Source organism: Meleagris gallopavo, chromosome 1, assembly GCF_000146605.3.
Source record: "Meleagris gallopavo isolate NT-WF06-2002-E0010 breed Aviagen turkey brand Nicholas breeding stock chromosome 1, Turkey_5.1, whole genome shotgun sequence".
NCBI classification, from domain to species: Eukaryota; Metazoa; Chordata; class Aves; order Galliformes; family Phasianidae; genus Meleagris; species Meleagris gallopavo.
Genome location: NC_015011.2, coordinates 35,189,891 through 35,216,985, shown reverse-complemented (window position 1 = coordinate 35,216,985; position 27,095 = coordinate 35,189,891). Strand labels below are relative to the sequence as shown.

Here is a 27,095-nt window from a genome sequence, read left to right as displayed (position 1 = left end):
TCTCCAGCAAGCTCATAAAATACAGTCTGGCTCTATTTGTAATACAGTAGTTCCATATTTGCATGTTAAATACTGGAGAAGGATGCCTGCACTCTTCCTTGCAGAAGAATTACTTAGAAAGGTATTTTTGCTGTAGTCACATACTCATTAGTCTCACTAGACTTGTACTCATTAGTCTGTAATGACTGACAGTTCTACTACTTCCAAGTTTGTTTTGCTATCGCTACAGTTGAAAATCTAACTTATTTCAGCATCTTTCCTCAAATTACGATACTCCTATGGTGCTTTGACTTCATATCTCCACAAAATCACCAGCTGATCTGCCATTGTAATCCCAACCACTTCAGGTCGTTTTCAGGAACTAATCGTTTACAAGGAAATCTCTCTCCTCCTGTCTGCACTAACACAGAAAGAAAAAGAAAAGCTTTTTCTAGGTAATGAGGTCCTTTTGTACACTCCACCAAACCAAGCAAATCTGCATCACAAGGTCTTTGTCAGTAATGTAAAAGATCATAAGCAGAGAGCTGCGGGAAGACTCTTGCCTTCAAAAGCAACACTTAAGCATGCTTTAGAATCAGTCCAGAGACGTATCAGGGGAGGGATCATTCTCTACAGTGATCTCTATCCACTGACTACAAAGGGAGCCTATAAGCAGGTGGGTGAGCCAGTTTTCAAGCTTGCTAGTAACAAAATGAAACCAGCACAGAGCTACTCTCCGCATCCAGCTGTGCTTACTTCCCATTTCTTGTGAGCCTTCTGATTGGAACCAACCAACGATCAATTAAACACGTGCAGTAAACAAAAGCCAAATTTGCCTCTTCCTATATTTATCTGCAGCAGACTCACATACTCTGTTTCAACTGCATCTTATTATTCTCAGCTAAGGCAGCTCTAAATTGCCATTAGTAAATCAGGATGCAGTACTTGAAACCTGAAGTAGAACAGACACCAACAATCCGCACTTAAAACAATCAAAAATGATTTAGAAAGTGCTCAGACATGCATAACTTTGGCAGGAGCTCAAAACAACTACACAAAAGGTAGTTAGCAGAAAACAAACATAAAACACAAAGAAAGCATAATCTTGCATCATCTCTCGCCACAGACACTGCCACTATTATCTTCAGCAGGAGACAGATGTCAAAACAGAACCACCACTCCCTTGTGAACAAGTTCACCTACATGACCTGAATGTCATGTCTGACGAGTACAAGAACACAGAAAGAGCCGAGCCAGGCTCCTAAAACTTCCTACTATGCCGGTAAAGTGAAGTAGGGAAAACAAATACTTGATGGTTGTTCTGTCAGCTGCTTCTCCTTTAACGACTTCAGGAATTAAAAAGACCTCTTTTACTTCCATATAACAGTCTGAAATACAGCAACATTTTCCATGCACAAAAAAAATAAACTAACTTTCAGGACGAAAAATAATGCAAGAAAGTTTTAATTACTAGCTTTGAGAGATTAATAAGAAAATTATCTGAGAGCATTCACATTTCTGAACGTCCTTCTGCCCAGTTGACTTGACAAAAGTAAACTTCACTATTTGGCACCTTACAACTGCATTCTTGTTCACTGACATCTAGCAGCTGACAGAACAATCTTAGCAGAAAACTTTGATTTGACCAAGGTTAAAGGAAGGGAGGTACAACCACCCATACAAAGACACAGACACAATACACAAATATGTGCCCACATGCTATCTCTACAAAAAGGCCTCCCTGCTGACCACAGATTTCAAAAGGTTTCTGAGCAGCTAGCACTTAAAAGTTTTTTATTAACTCTATAAATAAGGTTTCTATAACTAAGCTCCTGATTCTATCTCTCACCTCTGGAAAGATCACAAAAGAGTAATGGAAAGGTATTCACGGTTATCAAATCCTGAGCAGATATTCAGTTTCTGGCCAACAATGTTCACTATCAGTAATATTTTTCAGGTTGCTCTGATTTCTGCACTACCCTTTACGATCTGGCAACTCCTTTTTTATCTTTCACTTTTAATTCTTCCTTATATTGCACCTCAGATAACAACTTTTAGATCCACTTCTCATATTCATGCACAAACCAGTGCCTTTCTCAGTATCTGGGATGGGTATAGGCACTAAGAATTTGATCTGAGCTAGGAATTCCATATGGGAAGACCAGTTGCTTTAAATAAAGATGACTACAAATGGTGAAGTACTCTACTCAGATTTCAGATTGTCAAACTTTAAAAGGTTAAATGCACAAGAGCACACAAAACGGGTATTCCAAAGACATCAACTTTGCTCCTCTCTGAGCAGACTATAACTGACTGCAAGAATGAACACCGGCAGTTTCTTCAGACAATATTCAGATAAGAAAGCAAACTTTGTGTGGCATGAGGGGAAAAGCACGCAATCACCTGCCTTCTTTGTTTGGTAAATATGAGGATCATGTCTCACAGTTCTGTAGATTAACCCTTGTGGGGAAAAATATGAAAAAAAATGCAATTTCTTATGCAATACTGCTTAGGTTCACTTCTAATAGGGTAAGCAATCTTCTTCCCTCCATTACACTTGCACAAAGGGAAGCCCTTCTCTACAGAAATGTCACAGAAAAGAGATTCCAAGGAATATATTTTCAAAACTTAATTCCAGATGTGTGTTTTCACTATAAGATTCTTTTCCTACAAGGTTCTTTTTTATATCTATTTTATATCACAGAGCCATTTCTAGTGCTAAAATAACCCCCAATGAATATAAATATGCATATAAAAAAGGAACCTTACATGGTTCTCCAGTCAAACAGGAATGAAAAAACTATCTATCCTGGTTAGGTCGGTAAATGTTTACAATGTCAATGAAATGACAAAGTTTCTTGTTGATGCTACAAACTTCATTGGTCTCACAGATTTACTCTGTTACCCAGAAATTACAAGTAACCAAAATATTCTGGCTGCTTTTCCAGTGGTTCTCCTATTAATAAGATTTCAAAATATCCACCGCAGGCAACCGTTATCTTAAATCCAAATTCCCATTCAGAAAAGATTAAAATTTGGAAACATCACTGATGCTAACAGGAAACCAAAAGTATCTTCAGGTTCCCAACAAGAGGCCAAAGCGCCAGTAGCACTTAAGCAGCCTTCCCCCTGGCCTGGTGACAACACTGTCCCTGCAGCAGCACTCTCTAAGGGGATCAAATTCCAACACACATCACTGCAGCACTGAAATCAATGAAACTGACATTTCAGGAACTTTTCTCTGAATCAACAGCAGACCTGACAAAGGCTTATCTGTAGACGTCCACCTCTAAAACACCAGTCCAGTTTCCCACTCTGACCCAAAAGCATTAAATCACAGACTTTTACTATTGTATTCAGAACACACAGACAACAAACTGAAGATAAAGTCATTTTAAAAAGACATATTAATTATTTGGCCCTGGTTAACAGCAGGTGGCTTCCCAATATTTCCTTCCTTGATGTTGCTATATTATATTGATACATACCACCATACCACCCAAAGCCACTTCTCTTTACTCGAGAGTTCCAGCAAACTGATGAGACATTTCTGCTTCCCTGGAAAGTGAAACTCTGAACTGCAAAGACCCATGCATCCCATCTTAGATTAAATGAGAGCAATTCAAATTGCAAGGTGTAACCAGTTCCAAAGACAGTCCTAGGGGACACCCAATGTAAAGATTAGTTACTAGGCAACTATTTTACTGCCAAAACATAATGGTCCTGAAACCACCACAGCATAAAAGCCTTCACAGATGTGTCTGCAATTACCCCAGTTAGCTGCATTAAACTGACAAGACGCAAACAAGATTTCTGAGCATTTTGTATGTGGTTTAGTTTTCAAGAGACAGAAAGATGTTTCAAGTCAGTAATACAGTTTAGTAATAGTTTTCTGAGTCCCTTAAATGATATGTTTCATTATTACAAAGCAGGTAACATTAACATAAATAAAAAATGATTGACCTTCTGTTGGTAGATCTGCATCACTAGAGAATATAGATAATTCCTCTGTGCTACTTCCTTCCTTGTTTCCATTCCAGTACCTTGAAATTAACAGATACATCAATTTCTTTCCTGACTGGTCTACAACACAGTCAGTTTTGACGCCAACAGGAAAAAGGAAGAGAAAAGATAACCCCCCAAAATCTATCTCCTCCTTTTTGATATTAGAACAGGCTGTAAAATTCTCTCCCTCCACAATGTCTTTTCCCTTGGTAATGCAATTAAACTTCCTTTCATTTCACAATCTATAATCTGATTGCAGAAAGGGAAAGGTTGTGGTGGCCTGCAGGACAGCATCAGGATCATTGAGACACCAGCCTAATGTATCAAGAACAGGGCAGAGGTTACAAAAAAAGGCTTTGTGAAACGAGGAAACTGTAGCTAGGTAAGATGAAAGGATTGACATGATAATAGCAGAAGGAAGAACCCTGGGTCATGATCACCAAATGTAATGCTTGTGAAGTCTTTAAGTTTGGCAACATTCTTCTGTGAGTTTCAACAGAGATTAAGGAAAAACCAAAGCTGAAGTCTTCGAGCAGTGTAAAGGCCGTATTATTTGGGAGGAAAAACAAAACAAAACAGAGGCAAAAGATGTTCAGTGATTGAACTGTAAAGCTGACTCTATGACAGAATGAACAAACATCAGTTTCAGACCAAACTGCACGAGGCTAGAAGGCTGATCCTCTAGAGCAGCTAAAAGCATCTTGCCAAGCACATACGTATTTGCACGTGAGTGATTTTGTAACAGCCATCCCTCTGTACTCACACTATTAAAACTTCTCTGGTTGTATCAAGACGGCCATGCATGAAGGCAATATCAAAATCCCTCCCAGGAAGCTGGAACTCTGATTTCATCAGCAAAAGCAACAGAAGCATACAGCAAAATACAGCTGTGTTCATGAAGGCCACAGGAGCAGACAACATTTCAGCTACTGCAGAAAATCCTTGAGACTGTGAGACACCTCCCTTCCTTCTATGTTTAATACACAGGACATTATAACCTACAAAGTACAACCAGTGTCACACCAGTACCTGAGTCTGGAGCACTCTATGTACTAGAGATGGCACCAAGAATACTCTATCTGAATATCAAACACAGAGAAGAGGTGTCTGGTCCGGGGAGCTATGGGTATGAGAAGATATCAGTGTAATCACTAGGCTCATGCCTGAAAGGAAAAAATTGTTACAAGAAAACCGCAAAAGCAACTTATCCTTTTTAGCATTGCTAAACCAGTATTACATTCAATACAAAGTTTGCACAGAGACAGAACAAGTTAACCAGATATTTATCAGCCTGCAGGATGCAGTGCTCTTAAACCAGGCTGTGAAGCACAGGCTGCACTGGCACCACAGCGGCTGTGGAAATGAGCCGTGACCTCCTTGAAATGACAGCACAGTTCTGCAGGCTGGAGTTCAGGACACGCTGGCCCTGGCCCCTCCTGGCACTCTGCAGCACAGTTTATGGCTCTCACTTGAAGGTTTTCAGTACACAGCATAGCAACTGCATCAAATTTTACACCAAAACTGTATTTCCTTCTTTCTACTTCCTGCAAGAGATTAGGATTGCTCCAAGTTTCCTTCTCCTAAACACACTGTTTAGGTGGAGCTACAAGATCACAGCTGTGCTAGTCGAGCAGAGCCAAACACCAGCGTAGTAATTTTGCTTTACAGCCAGATGCTACCATCATTAAGGTCATGGAATCACAAAACAATTTGGATTGAAAGGGACCTTAAAGATAATCAATTCCCAACTCCCTGCCATGGGCAGGGCTGTCACCCACCAGCTCAGGCCACCCAGGGCTGCATCCAACCAGGTCTCGAACATCTTCAGGAATGGGGCATCCACAGCTTTTCTGCGCAGCTGTGCCAGGGCCTCACCACCCTGAGTAAAGAATTTCCTCCTCACACAGATCTCCTCTTAGTTTAAAACTGCTTCCTCTTGTCCTATCACAATCAGACCAAGTAAAAAGTCAGTCTTTCTCCTGCTTATAAGCACCCCTCAGGCACTAGAAGGCCACAACGAGGTCTCCTCAGAGCACTCTCTTCTCCAGGCTGAACAAGCCCAGCTCCCTCAGCCTGTGTGCAGAGGTACTCCAGCCCTCTCATCACCCTCGTGGCCTCCTCTGGACTCACAACAGCTCTGCATCTTTTTTTTTGTGCTGGAGATCCCAGGCTTGAACACAGCAGTCCAGACACGGCCTCCCAAGGGCAGAGTAGAAGGGTACAACCCTCCTCTGCCCTACTGACTGCCCTTCTTCTGATGCAGCCTAGGATACAGTTGGCCTTCGGGGCTGCAAGCACTCACTGCTGGCTTGTGTCAAGCTTTTTGTCCACCAGAACCCACCCACAGTGGTGTAGCTTTCTTCTCCAACGTTTTCTTTCAGCCCAACACTGCAGCACAATATCCCATGAATGTTTCAAGCATTTTATTTACTACTATTTATTTATTTAAATCCACAGAACACAACGTATATTAGACAATCTTGAAGTGGCCTTATTTTTAGGTTGTTGGCACAGCAATTTTACAGTAATGCAACAACAGCACACAAGTGCAATTCAGAAGGACCTCCTATTGCAAGAATAAGGAGCTGTGCTTCCACCTTTCACGTACACACACTCCCCAGACAGACAAGAGCACATGACTTCAATAAATAGCCGTAGTGGACTTTGTTAAAATCACAAAACAACAACTTGTGCATTTGCCAGTTCAATTTTGCAAACAAATGCTTCATCATCAGTGAAAGTTACTGAAAATATTTTAAATATTTCTGTTGATTGGGTTTGAAAGCACTTTGTAGATAATTAGTTTCACTCTTAACGGCGCTGCCCTCGTCCCACACATCCCGCACACACGCTGTGTCCCACTGTGGCACACCAACTGCCCCGAGCGAGAGCAGCACTCAGCAGCACCAGGAGCAAAAACAATCGACCCCAAAGAGTCACCTGACAGCAGAGGACACAAGGAGGAGAACAAATGAGCAAAGTATCTTCGCAAAAGAGTTTTTGTAGCAAAGTGGAGATGAACAAGGGAGACGCAAAGAGAAGAAAGGATGTGAATAAATAAGAAGGTCTCACGGTAAAATACTTAGTGTCTAATTAGAAAACATCGACACAAAACAATCAATAATGCCATTTCAATCACTCTTCTCTATTTTACTTTTTTACAACCTACTCAAGTTGAACACTATACACACAGTTAGCCTCTATGAAGTCAAGTGACAAACGAGCATCTCTTAAGTGCAGTTGGTACTTGGTACTACGTTCAGTGTGGGATCGGGGCCAATCTCTCGAGGGTGCTTTGACAGCATAGTCGAGCCTATTCTAAAATTAAAATCTGAATACTATGTTGCTTTGGGGAAGCGTAAAAGAGTCCTTTTCTTTTCCCTTCATTTTTCCTTCCTCTTGTTTTAAGCATACAGCAAGGAAGTAAAATTCAAAGGGAAAAAAAGAACAAAAATAACTGCAAGAACAGCATCACAGTCTAAAACTCCCTGGTAATAACATTCCCCACACACAAGAATTACAAGAAATGCTGGTTTTCACATTAAATAATACAGCACATTCTTTCACAATTGAACGGTCACCCACATAACTGTCTTTGGCCAGGTTCACTAAAGCTTCTTCAGCTCCAACACTTAAAATTCTTCACCAAACACAGCAGCCTTTGCAAAGCATCTGTATTTATCAAGCAAAATTACAAAAATCTAATTGCATTTAGCATGTAAAAGTACAGTTACAATTAATTCTCCTAAGGCAAACCTTTATTTAAATGTTTTACAGATGATAGTGCAAGAACACTTTATGTCAGATTATCATGTCAGTACTGTCTATGCCACTCCACGCACCTATTTCTGATGATGGATCAGAATAGCATTTTGCTCAGCAGTTCTTAAGAGGCACTAATAATATTTAGATGGCAGCCAAAGAAAGAAGCTCACTTTCTGAAGTCTAAAAGTAAAGGTCTTCTAAATTCAAAAAACCATGCCACTATGCAAGCACCTTTATGAACCGAGCTACACTGAGATTGATTGGTGTGCAATATATAACAGCCATTCCTTTAAGAAAGGACATATCGGAACACTCAGTGCTTTACATCAAATTTCAATATTACATACTACTATGCATGCTCTTCCCTTTTCCTGCACTATTTTACTTAGAGTGAATTATAAGCTTCTAGGAGCAAGCATCCGGAGCTGATCCTGACTGATGGTATGCAATTATGATTAAAAGATTCCTGCACAATTAAACAGCCCCCATAATGCTCCCAAGTTAATGTTGGGGATAACACAATAGTTACATAAATATAAAGATATTATACATACTTTAAAACTTTTCCCAATTAGCATCATCCCCAGACTGCTTCGTATTCAAATTTATCTTGCTACATATTTGTTGGCACTTGTCCCTTAAAAAAAAAAGTTACTGTAGCAAAATACAATAAATAAAAAATACAAATTGACTAAAAATGATGCTGGTATAAACTCTAGTCTTGTAGGTATCTCAACTTCTGAATACACCTTAACTTACGATGCAGAAAAAAACATTTTGGAAGCTCAATACAGTCTCATAATTTATTTAATCAAATAAAAGCGTAAAGGAAAAGCTCACACTAAGATACAAAGATGTCTAAATAAAAGTTGGCTTTTCAGGCTCGCTTTGAGTTCTATGAAACAAGCCCTATCCTCATTTTCACTGATTTCTGAAAGTACTAAGATCAAGTGGGACAAGGAAAAAAAAGCCAAAAAACACTACTACTAAGCACCAGAAGCGACAGGTAGGAAAAACAGGGCTGATAGTACTACAGCGCTAGGTTTCTGCTCTGTACCAAAAGGTACATCTTCCCTCCTTCATTCACTCCCCATGGATACGATGTAAGGAACACAGCTTCTCTTTCTCTGTATGAAGTGAAACAAACAAAAAAAAATCTTAATATAAAAACTGTTAACTTGCAGAGACATCAGTTCTGCAAGCCTATGCTCATAGGTGCTCAGCCTGTAGCAGTAAATACCCAGAGCTCTGATTCACTGATAGAAAGGGGCACCCTCCTGGTCCTGGAAACAGATTCGCTCAAAGATGTTGAGAAACGATTTCACTGCTAGGAAGAAGGCAGAATGCTAACTTTGGACAAGGCATGTATAGAGATAAGAGCAAGTCCAGAGCAAAGTGACAGGACACATTTCAGGTTTTTCTCCTGTGAAGTTTCTCTTACTTCATTTTGCAGATCAGTCCCAGCATATCTTTTCTATTGTGAGTTAGTAGCTTATCAACAAACTCATTAAACATTACTAGTGACATGGAAAGCAACAGGATGTTTCTGCCCACTTGCTTTTCCTGGCACAGCACTCACCTTAAAGTGGGTACCAAAGCAGAATAAAAATGCAGAAATTGACCTGTTGTACAAAAGTATGCTTTCTACAGTTTCAGAAAAAGGCATCCTTCACCTTGACTCAGACAATTTCTAGCAGATACTCAGTGAGGTATTCGCCACATTGCAAACAGATACACATCTCTCTTCAGCACCTTTACATGAGTTTGTGATCCAGGGTCTTGCTTCGTCTATGACATGTCCTATGACCTCCAAAAATCAAATTTTCTGAGAAGGACCTAGAAGAGCAGAAGCTTCCTACACAAGGTTATGCTGGAGAAGAGCCCAGCAAACTACCTGAAAGATCTCTTTAGAAACTAGTTCCTGTCTCTTCCTGACAAAGCAGTTCTCTTTAATTCAACCGCCTTGCTGGAAATCAGAGATAATTGTTAGAGCCTAAGGCAAAGCTTGCAAGTTGTCTAGCAATGAACACTGAAAAAACAACTTTCCAGATTTATTGGAGCAGTGTCTGCCAACCAACTTCTCCACTTGTTCTCACAGTCACTCTGCAGCCAGTTCACAGGCTGGCAGGATCTCTTTATTTATTTGCTCATTTCCCCATCATACATACACTTGAGCTGGCTGGCCACTGTTTGCCAAGAAGCTTTTATGAATGGGGGGGTAGGGGGGAAAGAAAAAGCGCTTTACAGCAGCCACGATCATAAATTTTCTGTTCAAACATGACTGCATCAAAGCCACTGCTTTGCAGGTTGACATTTCATTTGGAAGGCTAACACCACAGAGGTAAAGTACACTGGATGTAGATCATTCTTCCCTAACACCTTCCTAGAAGAAGCTGGCACCTTGCATAATTGCTTGTCTTTTACTTCAAACTGAGAAGAACACACCACTTTCCTAAACAACCCATACTATCCAAGATCTCTCTTTTATTCCCAAGATATTTTTCAAAAACCTCTCCACCTAAAGTTCTCAACTTCCTACGCAAAATACCTTTCACAGGCTATGATTGGCAACATGGGCATTCCCAAGAGAGGTAGACAGGAAGAATAACTCTAAGAAAAGGTTTATTTCTCACCCCATGGAATGGTGATCTGAGACACCAGCTGCAAGAAATGAAATCACATCAACAAGGAACAGTTTAAAGACCTTTCAATAGCATTTCAGGAGACACCCTCTGGATCTGAACATAAGGGGACAGTCCTATGGGAAGGTCCTAAAAAAGGAAAGCTAAACAATGCCAGACCAAAGGTTAACAGTGACATTACTTAGAAAGTGCCTCCCGTACTTTACAGCATCTCAATAACACAAAGCGTTTGCTTCACAAACTGTGGCTCTTGGAACAAATGAAAGGCAATATTCTCAAGTCTCCTGTCTGGACACAAACTAGAGATATGTTTATGAGAATATAATACTTTTAAATCCTCTATTTCCCTTACTTGCCACTCTGATCTTGAGGACAGGATCAGACCCTTTTACCACAGCTAGGGATATCATGACCTGTTCACTGCACCATTAAACTGCCATGGTGTGATCTGTCATTTCTCAAAAGGAGGAGAGCTTGAACTGTTGTAAGAAGAATATACAACAAAGTTCATTTGAGGACTATGTACTGAAATCAACAAGAAAGCAAAATGTAGTAAAAGAATTGTAGTATAGCCACACTTTTGTGTTATACAGCATTTGTTTTGAGGGATACTGTAAAATGGTTGCCTGATTCCATAATGTGTACCTGATGGCATCATGTCAGTTCTGGAGCGTCTTTAGCATTACTCACATTTGCAAATCAAGAATGCTATTACAACTGCAAAATTTAAAAACTGGAGGTACTTCAGAAGACTCTAGACTTCTCTCTAACAGGGGAAAGAAGGTGGGAGGGGGAGGGACCAAAAAATCTGACTATCTTCAAATGTATTACCTGTAACAAAGAGAAACTAGAGGCATTAGTACTCAAATGAAATCTAGTGAGGCTGATGCTTAACACAAGAAATTCAGCTTTTAAAAAGAACTGGCCCATCAAAAGTCTTCAAAAACAGCTGGAACATTAAGCTCAAAGTTTCCACTGAAGCATGAAAGATCATAATCTTTTTTAATTGGCGTAATTACCATTTAATGTCATTTAGAATGGCTGCATTGTATAAATAAATTTAAAAAAGCAACTTTTTAAAGTAAAAGTTTTCACTTAAATTCAATTAAACTACTCATACTTCTCTTTCAGAGTAAAGCATTCTTAAATTATGACCAAACATCCCAAGATAAAAGCATAAACAAATGGAATTGTTTCAGTAGTTTACTCCTTTGAAGTACATCATGATTAACATGTGTCAGTAACATGAGGTATATGGGAGCAATAGCTTCTGCTGCATTAATATAGGCTCCCTTAACCGCTTCCATATCAACCTCTTTTCAGAAAATGAGACTTCTATCATTATATTTCTTATTGATCTAGATTTCACAATAGAAGTTTGAGGTGGGTTTATCAGTCTTAAGCACATTCCTACAGTCATAAATTCTACAGAGCAGATCCTCCCAGAAGCCACGGTAAGGCATATGGAAGAGAGGGAGGTGAAACAGGATAACTAACACGGCTTCAACTTAAGGGCAGGTTTTGACTGACCAATCTTGTTGCTTTTCATGATGGCACAACTGTGCCAGCAGACAAGGGAAGAGCCACTGATGTCATCCACCTGGACTTCAGTAAGGTCTCTGACATGGTCCTTCTTAACATTCTTCTCCCCAAACTGGAAAAATACGCATTTGATAAGCAGACTGTTTGATGGATGAGGAAATGTTTGATGGTTGTGAAATCGTACCCAGAGAGTGGTGGCCAATAGCTCAATCTCTGGATGGAGACCAGTGACAAGTGGTGCTCCTCAGGGGTCAGTACTAGAACTATTAAAGTGCTCTTTAATATCTTCAATGACATTGACAGTGGGATCAGTGCACTCTCAGAAAGCTTGCAGGTGACACCAAGCTGTGTGGTACAGTTGACATGCCCGAGGGATGGAATGCCGTTCAGAGAGACCTAGACATGTTCGAGCATTGGGCCCAGGAGAACTTCATGAGGTTAAACAAATTCAAGTACAAGGTCTTGCACATGGGTTGTGGCAATTCCTGCTATCAGTACAAGCTGGGGGACATAACAACAGAGCATAACCCTGCTCAAACGGACCTGGAAGTACAGGGGAATGGCCAGCTGGACAATGGCAAGCCAACAATGTCAGTTGCAGCCCAGAAAGCCAACCATACCCTGAGTAGCATCAAAAAAAGCATGGTCAGCAGGTTGAGGGAGATGATCCTGCCCCTCTCTACCCGCCTGGAGTACTGCATCCAGATGTGAGTCTTCAGTACTGGAGAATTGTGGACATGTTGGAGTGAGAGGAGGGCCACAAAAATGATCCAAGGGATAGAACACCTCCCTTAGAAGGATAGGTTGAGAGCTGAAGCTGGAGCTCCCTGGAGGAGAGAAGGCTCTGGGGAGACCTGGGAGCAGCCTGTCAGTATCTAAAGAGAGACTATAAGAAAGAAGGGAACAGACCCTTTACCATGGTCTGTTGTGACAGGACAAGGGGAAATGGTTTCAAAGTAACAGAAGAGAGATTTTGATCAGAGATAAGGAAGAAGTTTTTAACAGTAAGAGTGGTGAGGCACTGGAACGGACTGTCCAGAGACGTGGTGGATGCCATTTTCTTAGACACTCAAGGTCAGGCCGAGGGGGACTCTGAGCAACCCAATCTAGCTGTAGGTGTCCCTATTCATTGCAGGGGAGTTGAACCAGACCTTTAGTAAGGGTCTCTTCCAACTCAAATGATTCTCATTCTAATAGCTCATTTAAAGAACACACACACAGCATAAGGAGCAATCTAAATGCTTCTCAAGCTCTGTGATTTTTGAGTATGCTACACGGAACTTGATATGGACAGACAAAACTTCAACTAAAAAAAAAGTGAAAAAGAAGAGAGACCAGGCAGCCTGATGTAGAGCTGTGCTCAAACACAGAAGTCAGTGATAAGAACTCTACCTCATTTTTAAAGGAGATTTTTATAACCAAGGCTAGTACCTTAGGCTAACTTACTGCTGTTCGTGTCCTGACCCAGTGATGGCTTTTTCACAATAAATCTAGAGATAAGCACATTTGAGTACACTGAATTGTTTACTGAACAAAAATTACATGGTTCACAAACCTTTTCTTCTGCACGTTTTCTTAATCTAATTAATGCTATTTCAATTCTCTAAACCCAAGCACAAAACTGTAACTTGAAAATATTTATAGCCAAAACTGGTAATGATTTATATACATATGCATCTGCAGGGGGGAAACACAAATGAAGTGTCTGCAGAGTTTACAAAATTATGCACTAACATTACACATCATTATCAAGTTACACGTTAAAATTTTATTACACTTCTCAGCCAAAAGGATCTAAATAAGTTTTATAAACTACAGCCCATAGTTTCCCAAGACAAAGAAGGCTTATGAGGAAAGATCCCAGAGGCGCTGTGCCTGAGGTGGGCGCAGCAGCAAACAAAGCCTAATTTGATGCAGGCCCTTCGCTGAGGAGGACAACAACCACAACACAGGCCTGACGGAGTGAGGAGAAGAAAGGAAGAATCCAGAACTGATCCATTACAGGAAAATATTCCAACCGCAGTCTAATTTGTAATCTCAACAAACACTATTCTCACAGTCACGCAGAGGAAGCGCTCAAAAAAAATGCTAATCCCATAAGACTGCTGGTGACTACACGTTGGGGAGGACCTCATTTATTTATTTGTTTTAAGATGATTCAAAAGCTTCACAATTATTAATAACTTATGCCATAACTGCTATAGCAACAGAAAATGTATTCAGGCTGCTACGCCTGAGCACAAGTCCAACACTGCCACTACCTATTTGTATAGGAAGATTTTAACCAAAATTTTGGGTTACGGGCAGAAAATATGGCCGCATTAGAAGAAAACAAATCCCTCCATCTGACAGCTAGAACATAAAAAGGAAAAGCAATTCAGTCCAGCAATTCACAATGTCAGAACAACATTGTAAAGTCCAACATAGTGAGGATTATCGATTATTCGTTATCTGTGGTATATTTGCATAACCAATTTGCTATATTTGTATTGCCACAAGTACAGTCTGGAAGAGAGGAAAAGGGTTCAGCACCAGTTACGCTGACTGCATAATGTGCAAAAGACATGATAGTAATACACACTGTTCAGTTATGCTTATTCACCCAGAGAACAGATGCTCATTTCTGGCATACATGTGTTTTCAAGGATACACATGAAGTTCTTCCTCCCTCTTTCTTCACTGGTCTTGAAGATGCCTGGGTTCCTATACCTTCTATAGCCAACTAAAGTAGGAAGAGCAAAATTTCACCTGTAGCAAAGAAATACAGCACTGGAAAATACGTGGGACAAATCTGGATTTTAATTTGATACCAGAAGATTTATAGTCAAGTCTAGATATTAACTGCCTCACTTGTAAAACACAAAGAGGAACAGAAAATGAGTCATATATTACTTGAACATCTATCATGAAAGCAATGAAGATGTTTTTAATGCAAGTGAACACACCAAATAAAACTAAAATTCACCTCACTGGAGAACATTCACTCCTATTCTAACTAACACTTTTTAATTGCATCACTCCTTTCTCTCCTTACATAACCTTCCTATGCCCTGACAATTCAAGTATCTTCACTCGCAACAGAAACAGAAAATAAACCTCTACAAAGTGTGGTGGGATTGCAGGTTGGTTTGTTTTTGTTTTCTTTAGATGTAGCAATGGCACTCACTCCTTGCCTACGATGGCACAGCTCCCCACCCCTCTACTTTCCTGTCCATTTTCATAAGTGTTGGTAATCTTCCCACAGAACTGCAGGTCAAGCTTGCTCCTAAAATAAAAACTTTCTTCTCAAGTGAAGATTCTTTTCAGAAAATAAAAATCATTGAAAGAGCAAAAACACTTTCAGAGCAAATAACTTGCTTTGAAACCATATCATGTTTCAAAGTTAGGAATTCTGAAAACAACTCTATAATTTGATGTTAGAGCAACACTTCTGAACCACAGATTTTCTAGAAGTTTTCTACAGCTCTTGCTGTATTTCATATTCAGAGAACTGCTCAGTACTTACATGCATATGAAACTTTTTTTTTTTTTCCCTGGGCCTTATTTAAATTGCCTTCAAATGCATTGCTTTGGAAGAAGATGCTATGACAACATATAGATTTGGTTTTTACCTTTACATTTACCAGTTACATTACGCAAGCAGTAATACTTAGAAGCTACTGCTTGTAAGACCCCCATGTTCATCCTTGCTCAACTACAGAAAGCGTGGGTCTTACATATCCAAATACTTCCTTTAACCATCTCTCAGACTGAACTCAAACTTATTTTTTGAAGGCAGCTGAGACAGCTCAATCATTTCTGGATGTATTTAAATTGGATCACATTCCACGCACCCTTTCTCACCCAGCCAAGAACAGTTAAAAACCTGCTGGGACACTACAGCTGTTACAGGCCGTGCAGCAGCGCAGAGGAGGTCAGTTCCTTGTCCTGGTGTGCGCATCACAAGGGAGAGCTGCTCAAGGCTGGCCCAGCTGCAGACCCACCCTGCTCTCACAAGACACAGAGAGACATATAGGATTTCACAACTTCTCCCTTCTTTGACACCACCTAACCAGCACAGCTAAGGACACTTCATCCTAGGACAGAGAGAGGTGATTTCTCCCAAAAATCCTGTGTGCGCCATCAGGGGCACAGCTAGGGTGCAGGCTAGGAGTAAAGTAAAAAGAGGAACTAAGAGGTCAGAACAGGAACAGAAAAAGAAACAGCAGTGAGGAGGCAGACGTGCGAGATGCGGTTGGCGGGCAGCCCCGGAGATGCAGCCACTACAGCATGTGTAGCTCCAGAGCTTGGAGCCATACCCACCATTGCTGGATTTCCTCAGCCTCCTGGTGTACGGCCAAGTGACCAGGGATCACTGTCAAGATGTGCCTCTGTCTCCTTATAATTAATGAGGCAGAAGACTACAGAAAGAAAACAACGTGTCTGGCTAAGATGCTTAAATGTCACATATTATACAGATTTTAGGCCTGCCTCTTAAGACCTTTTTTTTTTTAGTTAAAGGTAACATTTGGAGAGCCACACAAAGATTTCCATAAGCGCTTTCTGCTTGAAGTAATTCAAGAGTCTATGCAGAAGCATTAACCTTTCACAACTGTGAATGAAAGGAGAGGTATTTCTGTTAGGAAATATTAAGAAGCACCCCAGCAAGCCAATATCTCAGTTCCATTTCCAGGAAAGAAACATTAATCCGGAATTGACTTCTGATTTTGGATTGTCTTGTCTGACAAATGGAATTTAAAACCCTTAGTATCTACCCATTCAGTGAGTGAACATTTGTCGAACAAATGAAGCCAAAGTCCCTTGGGAAAAAGCAGCATTTGGTCACAACACTGCAATAACACTATGCAGATGGAACCTGACTCAAGATGGGAAAGAAAACCTTCACTCCAGCATTTCTTAAAATCAGAGAGCTTTGAGTCTGCAACTTTAACATTCATTTGAGCAGGGCTTTATGTAATGGCCAAGGGAGGGGTTTGTTTGTAACACTCATATAACGCTCATATAAACAGTACACTACATCCCTCCCAGTTTATGACCTTATATGTAGCAATACAGAGACTATGCATAAGGAAGAACAACAGAAGAATCCAAAACACTGCTTTTCAATCTCAAATTGCAGTTAAGGATGGCAGAAGTGATGAAAGAGAAAAAAAGAACAGAATAAAAAGGTAAAAGATGTAGAGAGACAAGAAAAACAACAACACAAACCAACACAACAACCTCACAAGAAAACCACACAGAAGACTACAGAAGGCAGAAAAAGGACACAGAACTTCTGAGAACACAGGATACAAATAAAAGGGCAGCCGAAGCCTTTGGTGTTTACCTAAAACACTCATCTTCATATACAAATTAAGCTCATAGCATCATACATATATACTAGCACTTGGAGCACCTTCATCACGCTTGAAGGAACATAACTCTTCCTCTCACAGGTCATACAGTAAAGCAATTTAAAGCTCCTTGCACTAAGTGAAAAAAAATGCAAATCTTTAATAGTTACAGTTTCAAAGCACGTTTGAAGTTACAAAAAAAAAAAGTAGTTATTATAAAATGAATACATAATGGATATATGAGCACTTCAGAAGTGTTACATAGATTTTTAACACTAACATATCATAGGTCAATCCCAAATCCAATTTAACTCCTCATAACACAGGTATAATTACAAAGTATCACTACATGTCTCAAGGGAAATATTTACATTAGTCATTTAGTCTTCTGTATCACTGATGTTCGCCAGTTTCATTTTTGCAAGCCTTACAGTGGCCACAGAGGTCAGACTGCTAACAAAAGCAGGACATGGATGGCATGCACTGGAATCCACAAGGAATCCATTTCACCAGCAGCCCTCAATCTCATTCCAGGACAGCATGGTTACCCTGACAGGAGTGGATGTCACTTGTAAGCGAAAAACACCAAGTTGCTCTTCAGAGGAAGAAAAGCAAATAATAATCATGTGGGCAGAACAGCAATAAGCTGCACTCGGAGAGAAGCACCACAACACCAGAGGGATTTCTGCTTCGTTAAACAAGTCAAAACTTGATGTTTTCTGGCTTTGACACTACAAAGCATGAGGATAACTGGTTAGGCAAGACCCCCCATTCATTTTTTTCTGTTTCAGTTTTTGCATTTAGCATTGATAACTGGATTAGGATAAAATGCTCTTAATGCATATCGATTTCAGAAGCTTACTTCCCAAGTGTAAGAGTGACAGATTTCAATTTTTCCTTTGCAGTAAGAACGGTAAGAGATTTTAATGTGTCACCACAACTATTAATGACTAAGAGTTTCCACAGAAAACATGTTCACAACCCAAATATCCACACTTTGTAAAGACCAAAACATACCCACACATTTTTATGAAGTGCTACAGCAAGGGCAACGATAGAGGAATGTCAGCTCATTCTTACTCCACTTTACTCAATGAGAAGACCATCCATTCATTCCGCAGGTTGTAATTCAAAAGGACAGCCACTAAAGAAACTTGATGTGTGTCACGGTTTCACCTGATTTAGAGAGGGAAGTGGGGGCACGATATCTTCCACAAACATCTAGAACTTTGATAGATAGCAAGTAGTGTGAGGAGCATAAAATAAATGCTTCCACCCGCACCCCAAAGCTCCTTGAAGAGCCCAAGAAAAAAAAAAAAAAAGCAAAAACTTTGCTATCAATGAAGAAAAGCTGAATAACAACTTGATGTCTAGCATCCTGCTCCTCACTCACACAGAGGCACAGACAGGCCCCACGAACAGGAGGCCTTCCTCCCACCAAGCTTTGAGGGGATGGCATACCCAGGCCTCCACAAAGGGAGGTGCAGAGTTCACTGGGCTTTTCCCTAACCCACAGGTGAGGACGAGAGGGTCCTCTAAAGATCCTCTGTCCGTTGGAGAAGGCACAGGGTGACAGGCTGGGCAGCACACTGCCACGTACTGCCTCTGCCCACCCTCCCACTGAACAATCACAGTCTGATGTAGAAATAAGACCTATCCACACAGAAATGCCCTGTCTATTCATCCAAATATACACACATGCTGTTTGGCCTCAGGAAGGACAAAGTTAATCCATACTTCACCAAGGGTAACCTTCAGAGCAAAGCACGGGCCACTGGTGCAATAAATACCATGCATTATGATTCTAATTATTCTATTTAATCTGTTCTGATGACATCTGTGGTTTGCAAAGATGTCTGAGGGCTGACAGCACTTCCCAAGCCCCAAAACTTTGAATCATCGATCTAGACACTGCTAGGAAATTAAGTTACTTTAATTGCTCAGATAAAACAACCACCAAAAGCATCTACTATGCTCCATTTATTCTTAAAATTGGGAGCTACTGAAGAAACTGTTTGTTTAGTTGTACAATTTCTTTCAGCCCTCAGATCCTCTTCGATTTACTCATCTCTGAACCCCAGGAACCCTCAGGGAAGGAGAAGGACCTCATGAAATGAAGCACTTGGGATGGTCCTAGACAATGCTATAGAAAATTTTATAAACACAACATCGAAACAACTAATAAATACCTCTCTGTTTTGGTCTCATATTTTCAGATTCAACTTTTGATCCTGTACTCTGTAGTTCCAGCTGTGCTCTTAACATAAAAATATAGTACCTGCTTCAAGAAGTGGTGAAAAATGAGAATCAAGCTGCTCTGTTAAAGCTGTAATTCTTGACACATCCAATTCCTGTCCCATAAATTATTTACATATGACAAGTCTGTTCTGTACAGGTGCCACCCCCCGGTCAGCAAGATATAATGCATTCCATCATTTAATTTAACAACACATTATTTGTAACCTGAATTCAATTCATAATTGAAAACGGAACAGTGGCACAAAAAGCATGACAGATGTCACATTAAAGAGAGCATAGCTAAGGCTACAGCAAGAAGCATCAAGTACCTAACAGAATAATGCCATATCTAAGAGAATAATGCCATTTGATTATAAATGTCACCTGAAATATTAAAAAAAAAAACCTTAAGGTTTACTCCTGAGCATATTTTGAATGTGTCATCACAGCTGTGTTAATACAATTTCTGCCTTTTCACATGTGTAGCATCCACACGTTTTCATAACCATTGCAGTCCCACTGCAGAGACAGATTATGTGAGACACCTCAAAAAGTGCAACTTGTGAAGTGCATGCACCTGTGAGCAGGAATCCATCGTGCTTCTTTAAATTATAGAAAGAAATGTCTCAAGTACTACACAGCTCTTTCAAATTGGTGGTTCTCTCAGATATACCAAAATGATACAGCAGAACAACAAATGGAGGGGAGTAACTCATCCAACTGTGCAAACCAGGTTGTTGGTATTCCTGAAACACGAGCGAAAATACTATCTAGCCGCAGTCACTGTCAGGGAAAATATTTCAGATGTAAATACCCATGCTGAAACAAATCAGGTAGGATGCAATTGTACTTCACTCTGCGCCGGTGGGGATGAAGCCTCTAGGTGCTAACAATACAAGAGGTGTTACATAAGACTAGGTGCTTATTTTTAGAAGCACATTACAAAATTAAGTACTGCACTGGAATCTGTTGCCGAGCCACGGACAGTTACATCAATGCACACAAAGAACAACTGCTCAGCTGAAGCATGGTATGAGATGAGATTCCAAGTGGAGTTCTCTCCTGCCAATCCCCCCAAAATACCACACTAGCTGAGACTAAGCAAGTTCATTTGGATCCACCAAAAAACACTACTGATCATAAGCACAGACATTTTCTAGGAATGGCAGAACTAATAAAAACCGGTTTCCTGCAGCTTTCTTCTTCTGTTGCTTAAGATTTCTCCCACACCACGATGACCCTCAACTTCCTTCCCTTTTTTCCACATCTCTTCACGAGTCACTTTCTCACTCCCTCCTGCCCCAGGGAAGAGAGCAGTGGTGAGGACACTCTGCAAGTCTGCATGTGCTCACAGGCTGCAGAATCTGTCCCGTATCAGCTCCGAGCAGCTCTTCTCTGAGAGGCTGCAATAATTTTGACACATTTCCTGTACTCAGTTACAGTTTTATGAGGCTTGAAGGACCACACTTTGAAATCTAATTCTTTCTGATGAAAGTTTCCATGCATGTAAGCTAAATGCTTAATTTCTGAGTTAAAAGTTAACTATGTGTACTTTACATACATACACATACTTTTCTACGCACACACTGCTGAGTGGGAGGGACAGACAGACAAACGAAGCAATCTCACAAATCAGGGAGAAAATAAGAAAAGCTGAATCGAAACTTCTTCAGTGTTTGCCTTTTTTTTAAGAAAAAGGACAGTACTGCAGAATGAACCAGCATGCATTTCCCTACATCCAGCTTCACTCTTCTTTCCTCACCAGCTCTCCTTATCAACGGTCCTCTCATTGTTACCTATTTAAAAAATAAAGTAAAATTACAGCTAACTTCATGGTCACGTATCACAGCGTTCTTCAAAACAATCCCACCTGAATACTGACTCCCTTATTTCTTGCAGGCAGTCGTGAAAATCCATTAAGCACATCCTACCATCAACAGATTTTACTACCGCTGTTTCTTCGCTGGTAGCCTACGCTATTCCCCTCCAGGCTCTTTGCTAATGACATTAATAGCACGGCCTGCAGATGACGCTTCATCTATTGAGCTTTAAAACACACCTCACAAAAAGGTTCTGCTTTATGAACCAGATGCAGGTACATCCTGGCATACTTGGGCCCAGCGTTGCTGCAGGCGGGACTGCACACACATTGATGGTGAGGCACAGCTGCAGGTGGCTCCTCACAGTGGCTCACTCCTGTTTGCCAAGCAGACCTGTTCCCAGGCATCCCAGTTTGAGATTTATCAAGCTCTTGCTATAAAAACAATTTTTTTTAGTATTAGGAACCGAGCTTACAGTCAGGACCCTAAAATAAAAAACTAAAAATACTAATCAAGATTCATAAGAGGCATCCTTTAGAGTTACACATCCTTCAAGGAAAAATGAAAAGATTAGGATCACGGCTAAGGCCAACATTTTGCAAATTCCTAATTAAATCATTAAGAAAAATAGTACTTGTCATCAAAGCATATGCTGCTGACAGCCACGGTACACAGCTACCTGAGATAAGAGCTCAAAAGAATACCAATCCCTTTAAAACTACATTTTATCCCTCCAAGAAATTCTGAATACTTCTTATGTCCCCACTGATGTCCCACAATATAAGTTCTTACATAAGAACTTATGAATCCCCATGAATCAGAGCATATAAAACTCACTTCTTTACCTCCCGAAGCACATAGTCTGAAAGTTTCCCCCAAAACATTAGCTCCATATCACAACAGCACAGAAATCCAAATGTGCTTCAAATTCTCACCATGAAATAAAACAAGGTACTGACTTATTCTAGTGTATAATGCTGACCTTAATAAGTTTGCTATCAAAGAACTCACTCACTAGAACTGTGCATCCACATACATAAATCAACAAATTAAGATTTCAGTACAAAATACTGAAAGTATTTTCTGATGGTGCTTTTGACACGTTGCAAAAAGTACATCACACAGCCAGCTATCAACAACACTACTGCCATCACAAGAAAGTCAACAAATAATTCATATTAAATGTTTTAAGTTGTGTTTTTTTTTTCCAGCAAACAATTCTACAGGTGAGCACAACATTATACAAGACACTTTCAGCATTCAGAATTGCTCATCACCTCTTCAGCCCTTCAAACACTGGAGCCACGCAGTTTTGACTTCTGTTTGAAAATCTTTCCTATTTGCCCTTCTCCATTCTCCAAAGCATGGCATATGCTTTCCAGAAGAGAAAGGACCCACTTCCATATACTCCTTAGCCTACCTGGTAATTACATAAGATAACCTGAGTCACAGCTCATTTTCTGCTTTAACATTTATATGCAACTTCCTCAGCACTTACATCACTACCAATAGCGGAAGACACCAAGCACATCTGAGCGAGTCCCCTACACACCAAAGCAGTGGAAGACAAGTTGGCATTCCCTTTTTTCCCCATCTTTTTAATTCCCTGGCAACACTTCCTTCGCAAGAATGGTTCTCAAAATTAGAACGTGGAAAATGTATTAAAAATAGATACAAAGAATAATCAGTGCTTCAAACAAAGCAAAGTTTTAATAAGCTGAAGGTGGAAAAATACTATTCCACTGAAACTTGACGGAAAAACTCGTACAGTCATACAGGTGTATGACAAATGCACAGCCCACCGATAAAAGCATGAGTTATTTTGCTCTAGGACAGGAATCTTCAGACAATCCTTAGAAAGAGAAGATAATGCATGATGATACTACATTATCATTGTCAGTGTTACCAAGACAGCCTTAGAAAAACTTGTTTGCCAAGAAGTTGCCTACAAAACTTACCATTAAGAGTTTATATTTGTAACTGTTGCAGTTGTTTTAATATAATTAGTCATACGATCTCTTTTTGGTGCCTAGAAACCTCTTGCTTTCAAGTGTCTTCAGACTGTAAGGAAAGGTAGGTCACTAGCATCAAATTCTAAAATGTAAGGATAAAGAATACAACAGCCACCTATGGAATTTAGTATAGGACCACTTAGCATTTATAAACATTACTTTGAGTACATATACTAACTACTGCTGGCATCTAGCTCTATAGAACCCTTGAACCAACCAAGTGAAACACAGCAAAGCATTACCCAGTGCTCCAAACCAGAACTCAGCTAGAAATGGGTTCCATTACTTACCTCACACACATCACTTTGGGGATAATTCCAACACACAGCCAGCACTCTCTGCCTCCAACCGTTCAGCCCCCGCTGCTCTGTCTGCTCAGTGGGTGTCACACCAAGCGCCAGTTTCCGATTCATCTCCCACAAACATAGCAGTGTTTACAGTAGTTTTCATTTTAAATAAACTATAGCTTTTTACAGATCAGACTTCTACCTCCACCCATCGCTGATTTCAGATGCACAAAGAATTTGAAGGTAGAGCCTTGAGTATGCTTTGAAAGTTACTGACTGCAAGCAAAAAGAATTGTGAGATGGGGTACATCGTGATGCTGAAAATACCACCACGATGGAAAGCAGAAGGAAACTATGGCATTGATCAGAAATTCATCAATAAGTACAACTCTCGCAACATAGCTCACCACAAGAAGGATGTGTCTGAAAAAATTATTGATTATGATCAAGTTTTAAATACATTACACTTTGTAAAGAGCGGTCAGATACCAGAGCCAGAAGCCAAAAGGAAAGAGTAACACCCACATTCTTGTAGCACTGCTGATCACCAAGGCTACCTCAAGACAAACTGAGGGAGGGCAGCACAGGTGGCCCAAAACCCTCCTGGGGCAGGGGTCATCTCCATTTCAATTTGGGGCCTGAAGTAGCTCAGCTCTGAGCTAATAGCAACTACCACCATACAACATGCAACTTTCAGCATAACAGTATAAATGAGAGATACAACATAAATTAAAAGCAATCTGAAAAGTTTATGGTCTTTTGTTATTGCTGAAATAAAAGCATAAAGACTAATTCCTATACAGAAATCTCTTACTGATTAGCATGGAAACATACATTTGGAACACAAACACCTCTAAAAACAAATTTCCATAAAGAAAACTCCAAACAACCCACTGCACAATAATTTCATTTGACACAACCCCTTCTACATTGTTACAGTGTTCCATAAAAGTAGATAGAGTTGTCAACATCCCAGCCTCTGCCCTGAAAGCTCTGATGTAAGAGGTTAACTGTCAGCACACCAGTGGGTGCTTTCAAGTCAGTGAGACTACCCACAAAGTTTCAGTTGTTCATATGTTTTTACAGGAACCCAGGGCAGGAGACCAATGCTACACACAAACACAGAACGTAGGTGCTGAAGCACAACAGAAAACAAACTGAGAAAATAAAGACACTCAATCCTATTTGGGAAAGAACAAGCAAGACAGGTTGTTGGAATTGCTCTGAGATATTGGAATGAACTTCAAGAGAAAAAGAAAAACAGGTCTCTGCTACATAGAAGAATGTTTACTTTTTTTGTTTATTTTTAAATTTTCTTACTTGCACCTCAAAAACTCAGATGAAGCAAAGTCAATCCCACTTGAATTTCCTGCCTTTTGTCATTTGTGTATAAATTTTATTATTTGCAATCATAATAAAAATAATTTCAAAACTATCATTTAGAGGGTAATCCTTCAAATCTGTGCCCAAAGTACTACTTTGACGTAATGCTGTCGTACTTCTATAGAAGCTTTCTGCCACTTTGCACCTAAGCTAGCATTCAGAAATATACAGCAAATATGGCAAGGATTCTGCCAAGATGTTGAGAATTTTCCTATTTATATATGAACAAGATTTTTGTTTGTTTGTTTTCTTATTAAGTGCCTTTGAAATCTGCATTCAACCACATTATAGCTTTAGAGGAAGAGATAACCCCAAAGAAGTTAAGTAGCAGAACCTACCTGAGAACAAAGATTGGGAGCTTAGGTGCACTTCCTATGCACCCCATATCAAACCAAGCAAGTCAACGTTTCCCTTAAGTTTCCGGATCGAGTCAAAAAGGCAGGTGCAAACAACATCTATTTTAACTAAGAGTGTACTTGAAATTATGCACACTTCTGAAGTCTTTAACAACTCTGCTAGAAAATACTTTGTGCCTCCTCGTTATGGCACAACTGGTTTAGAAGTACAGTGAGGTTACAAACCCTGCAATGGTCGGAACACAGCCTGGCCCTTGCACCAGTGCAGAAGTACGAAAACCACACAACGGAGGCTCAGAATGCAATGAAGTGTCCAACTTCTGTCTAGCCAGAAATACATTTAGAAGGACAGCAAATACAGCAAAAATAGTTCATGAAAGCTACCACTGCCTGAGAGGAACGCACAACTTTATAGGGCTGACGTGAAGACCAAGGCTTCCAGGTGCCATCACGCAGCCCAGGGACAACACATTAACCATCCTATTCTTCCCAGTGAATGCTGATTCTCTACATCTCTTTAAAGAGGACTCAAATCACCTTTAATAAATTTCAATGGTTGGTGTTTTCTTGCTAGTTCTTAACCAAGGGTTTTTGCTTTCACTGCTGGTAGAACCAACCCACAGATGGGTAACAGTATTAAAGATGATTTTGAGAACGACGTTACTTTTCTGGAAGAAAAGCACAGAGCAGATTTACCTGCTAGCCAACTCTTATCAACAGCTTCCTGAAAGTGAAACAGAAACACACTTGCAACTCAGGTGGGTCAGATCCTAAAATCAGGTATTCAAATCCCTTCCTAAGATTAGAAGCAGTTAAGACCTTGAAGTTTTTTATGCCAGCTGAATTCTCACTATCAATTGGAGTGGGGCACTGAACACAGCCTTAAAGATTCTAAACTGGACCTTGCAAGTTATGTTCCACTAAAACACTACTATAAGAGAAGTCCAAGTACCCCAGTACACACCTAACAACCCATACAGGTCCAAGTAGAGATGTCTTTGCAATGCAAACCTAAACAATTACTCTGCTTTTGCAGGTCTTTACAAGTTTTAACAGCCTGAAACAAATCCAAGTTTCCAGAAAGGTGAGGATTCCTGCAGAGTGCTGCGACAGCAGTTTGAGCATCTCAACCTCCCTTCCCCAGGCCAAGGGGCTCTGACAGAGGCCCCAGCAGCACAGGGTACAGTGTGCAGGGGAACAGGAACACCGCCTTCACCTGTGCGAGTTGCATGCATACGCACACACGTGAACAAAAGGGAGACACAGACAGTTCTGATCATCTTCTAGGGATAACACTGTACAAAGTTGGAAACAAGTTCTCTGATAAAACAGACTTATGGCTGCTCCACGCCTAACACCACATTTTCACCAGCTCACAGAGAACCTCCAAAACAAAGTTACCTGCAACTTCATTGAAGAAAACAAATTACAAACAAAGAAACCACCATCGCCAACAACACAGGAATTCCAACCTGCAGTACGTGCAAGCAAACCCCTGCTTCTGTCAGGGACACAGCTGCAACCCCACACCTCGCACCGCAGGCTCCCATCCCGACCCACCGCCCCGTGCCCCCCCGTGCCGGACTGAGCACACCGTGCACGGAGGCAAATTCTTGCAGGGGATAGCTCCGTTTCAAGTTTGTTTTACCAACACATCTGAGGGAATACCAGAACCTGTTTACACATCACCTTAACCGCCACCAGGAGGAGAGCGTAAAAGGCGCACACATGAA

At 40.5% G+C, this 27,095-nt stretch overlaps 1 protein-coding gene across 2 annotated transcripts in view; it reads right to left on the bottom strand.

Annotated features, from left to right (window-relative positions):
• Positions 1–23,764, bottom strand: part of CNOT2 (CCR4-NOT transcription complex subunit 2) — an 88,356-nt gene extending 64,592 nt beyond the window's left edge. For both annotated transcript variants that reach the window (XM_019613258.2, XM_031553615.1), the window contains exon 1: positions 23,627–23,764. In XM_019613258.2, the coding sequence (XP_019468803.1) occupies positions 23,627–23,749 (123 nt within the window). In that variant the 5' untranslated portion in view covers positions 23,750–23,764. The remainder of the gene's footprint in view (positions 1–23,626) is intronic.
• Between the last annotated feature and the right edge of the window lie 3,331 nt (positions 23,765–27,095).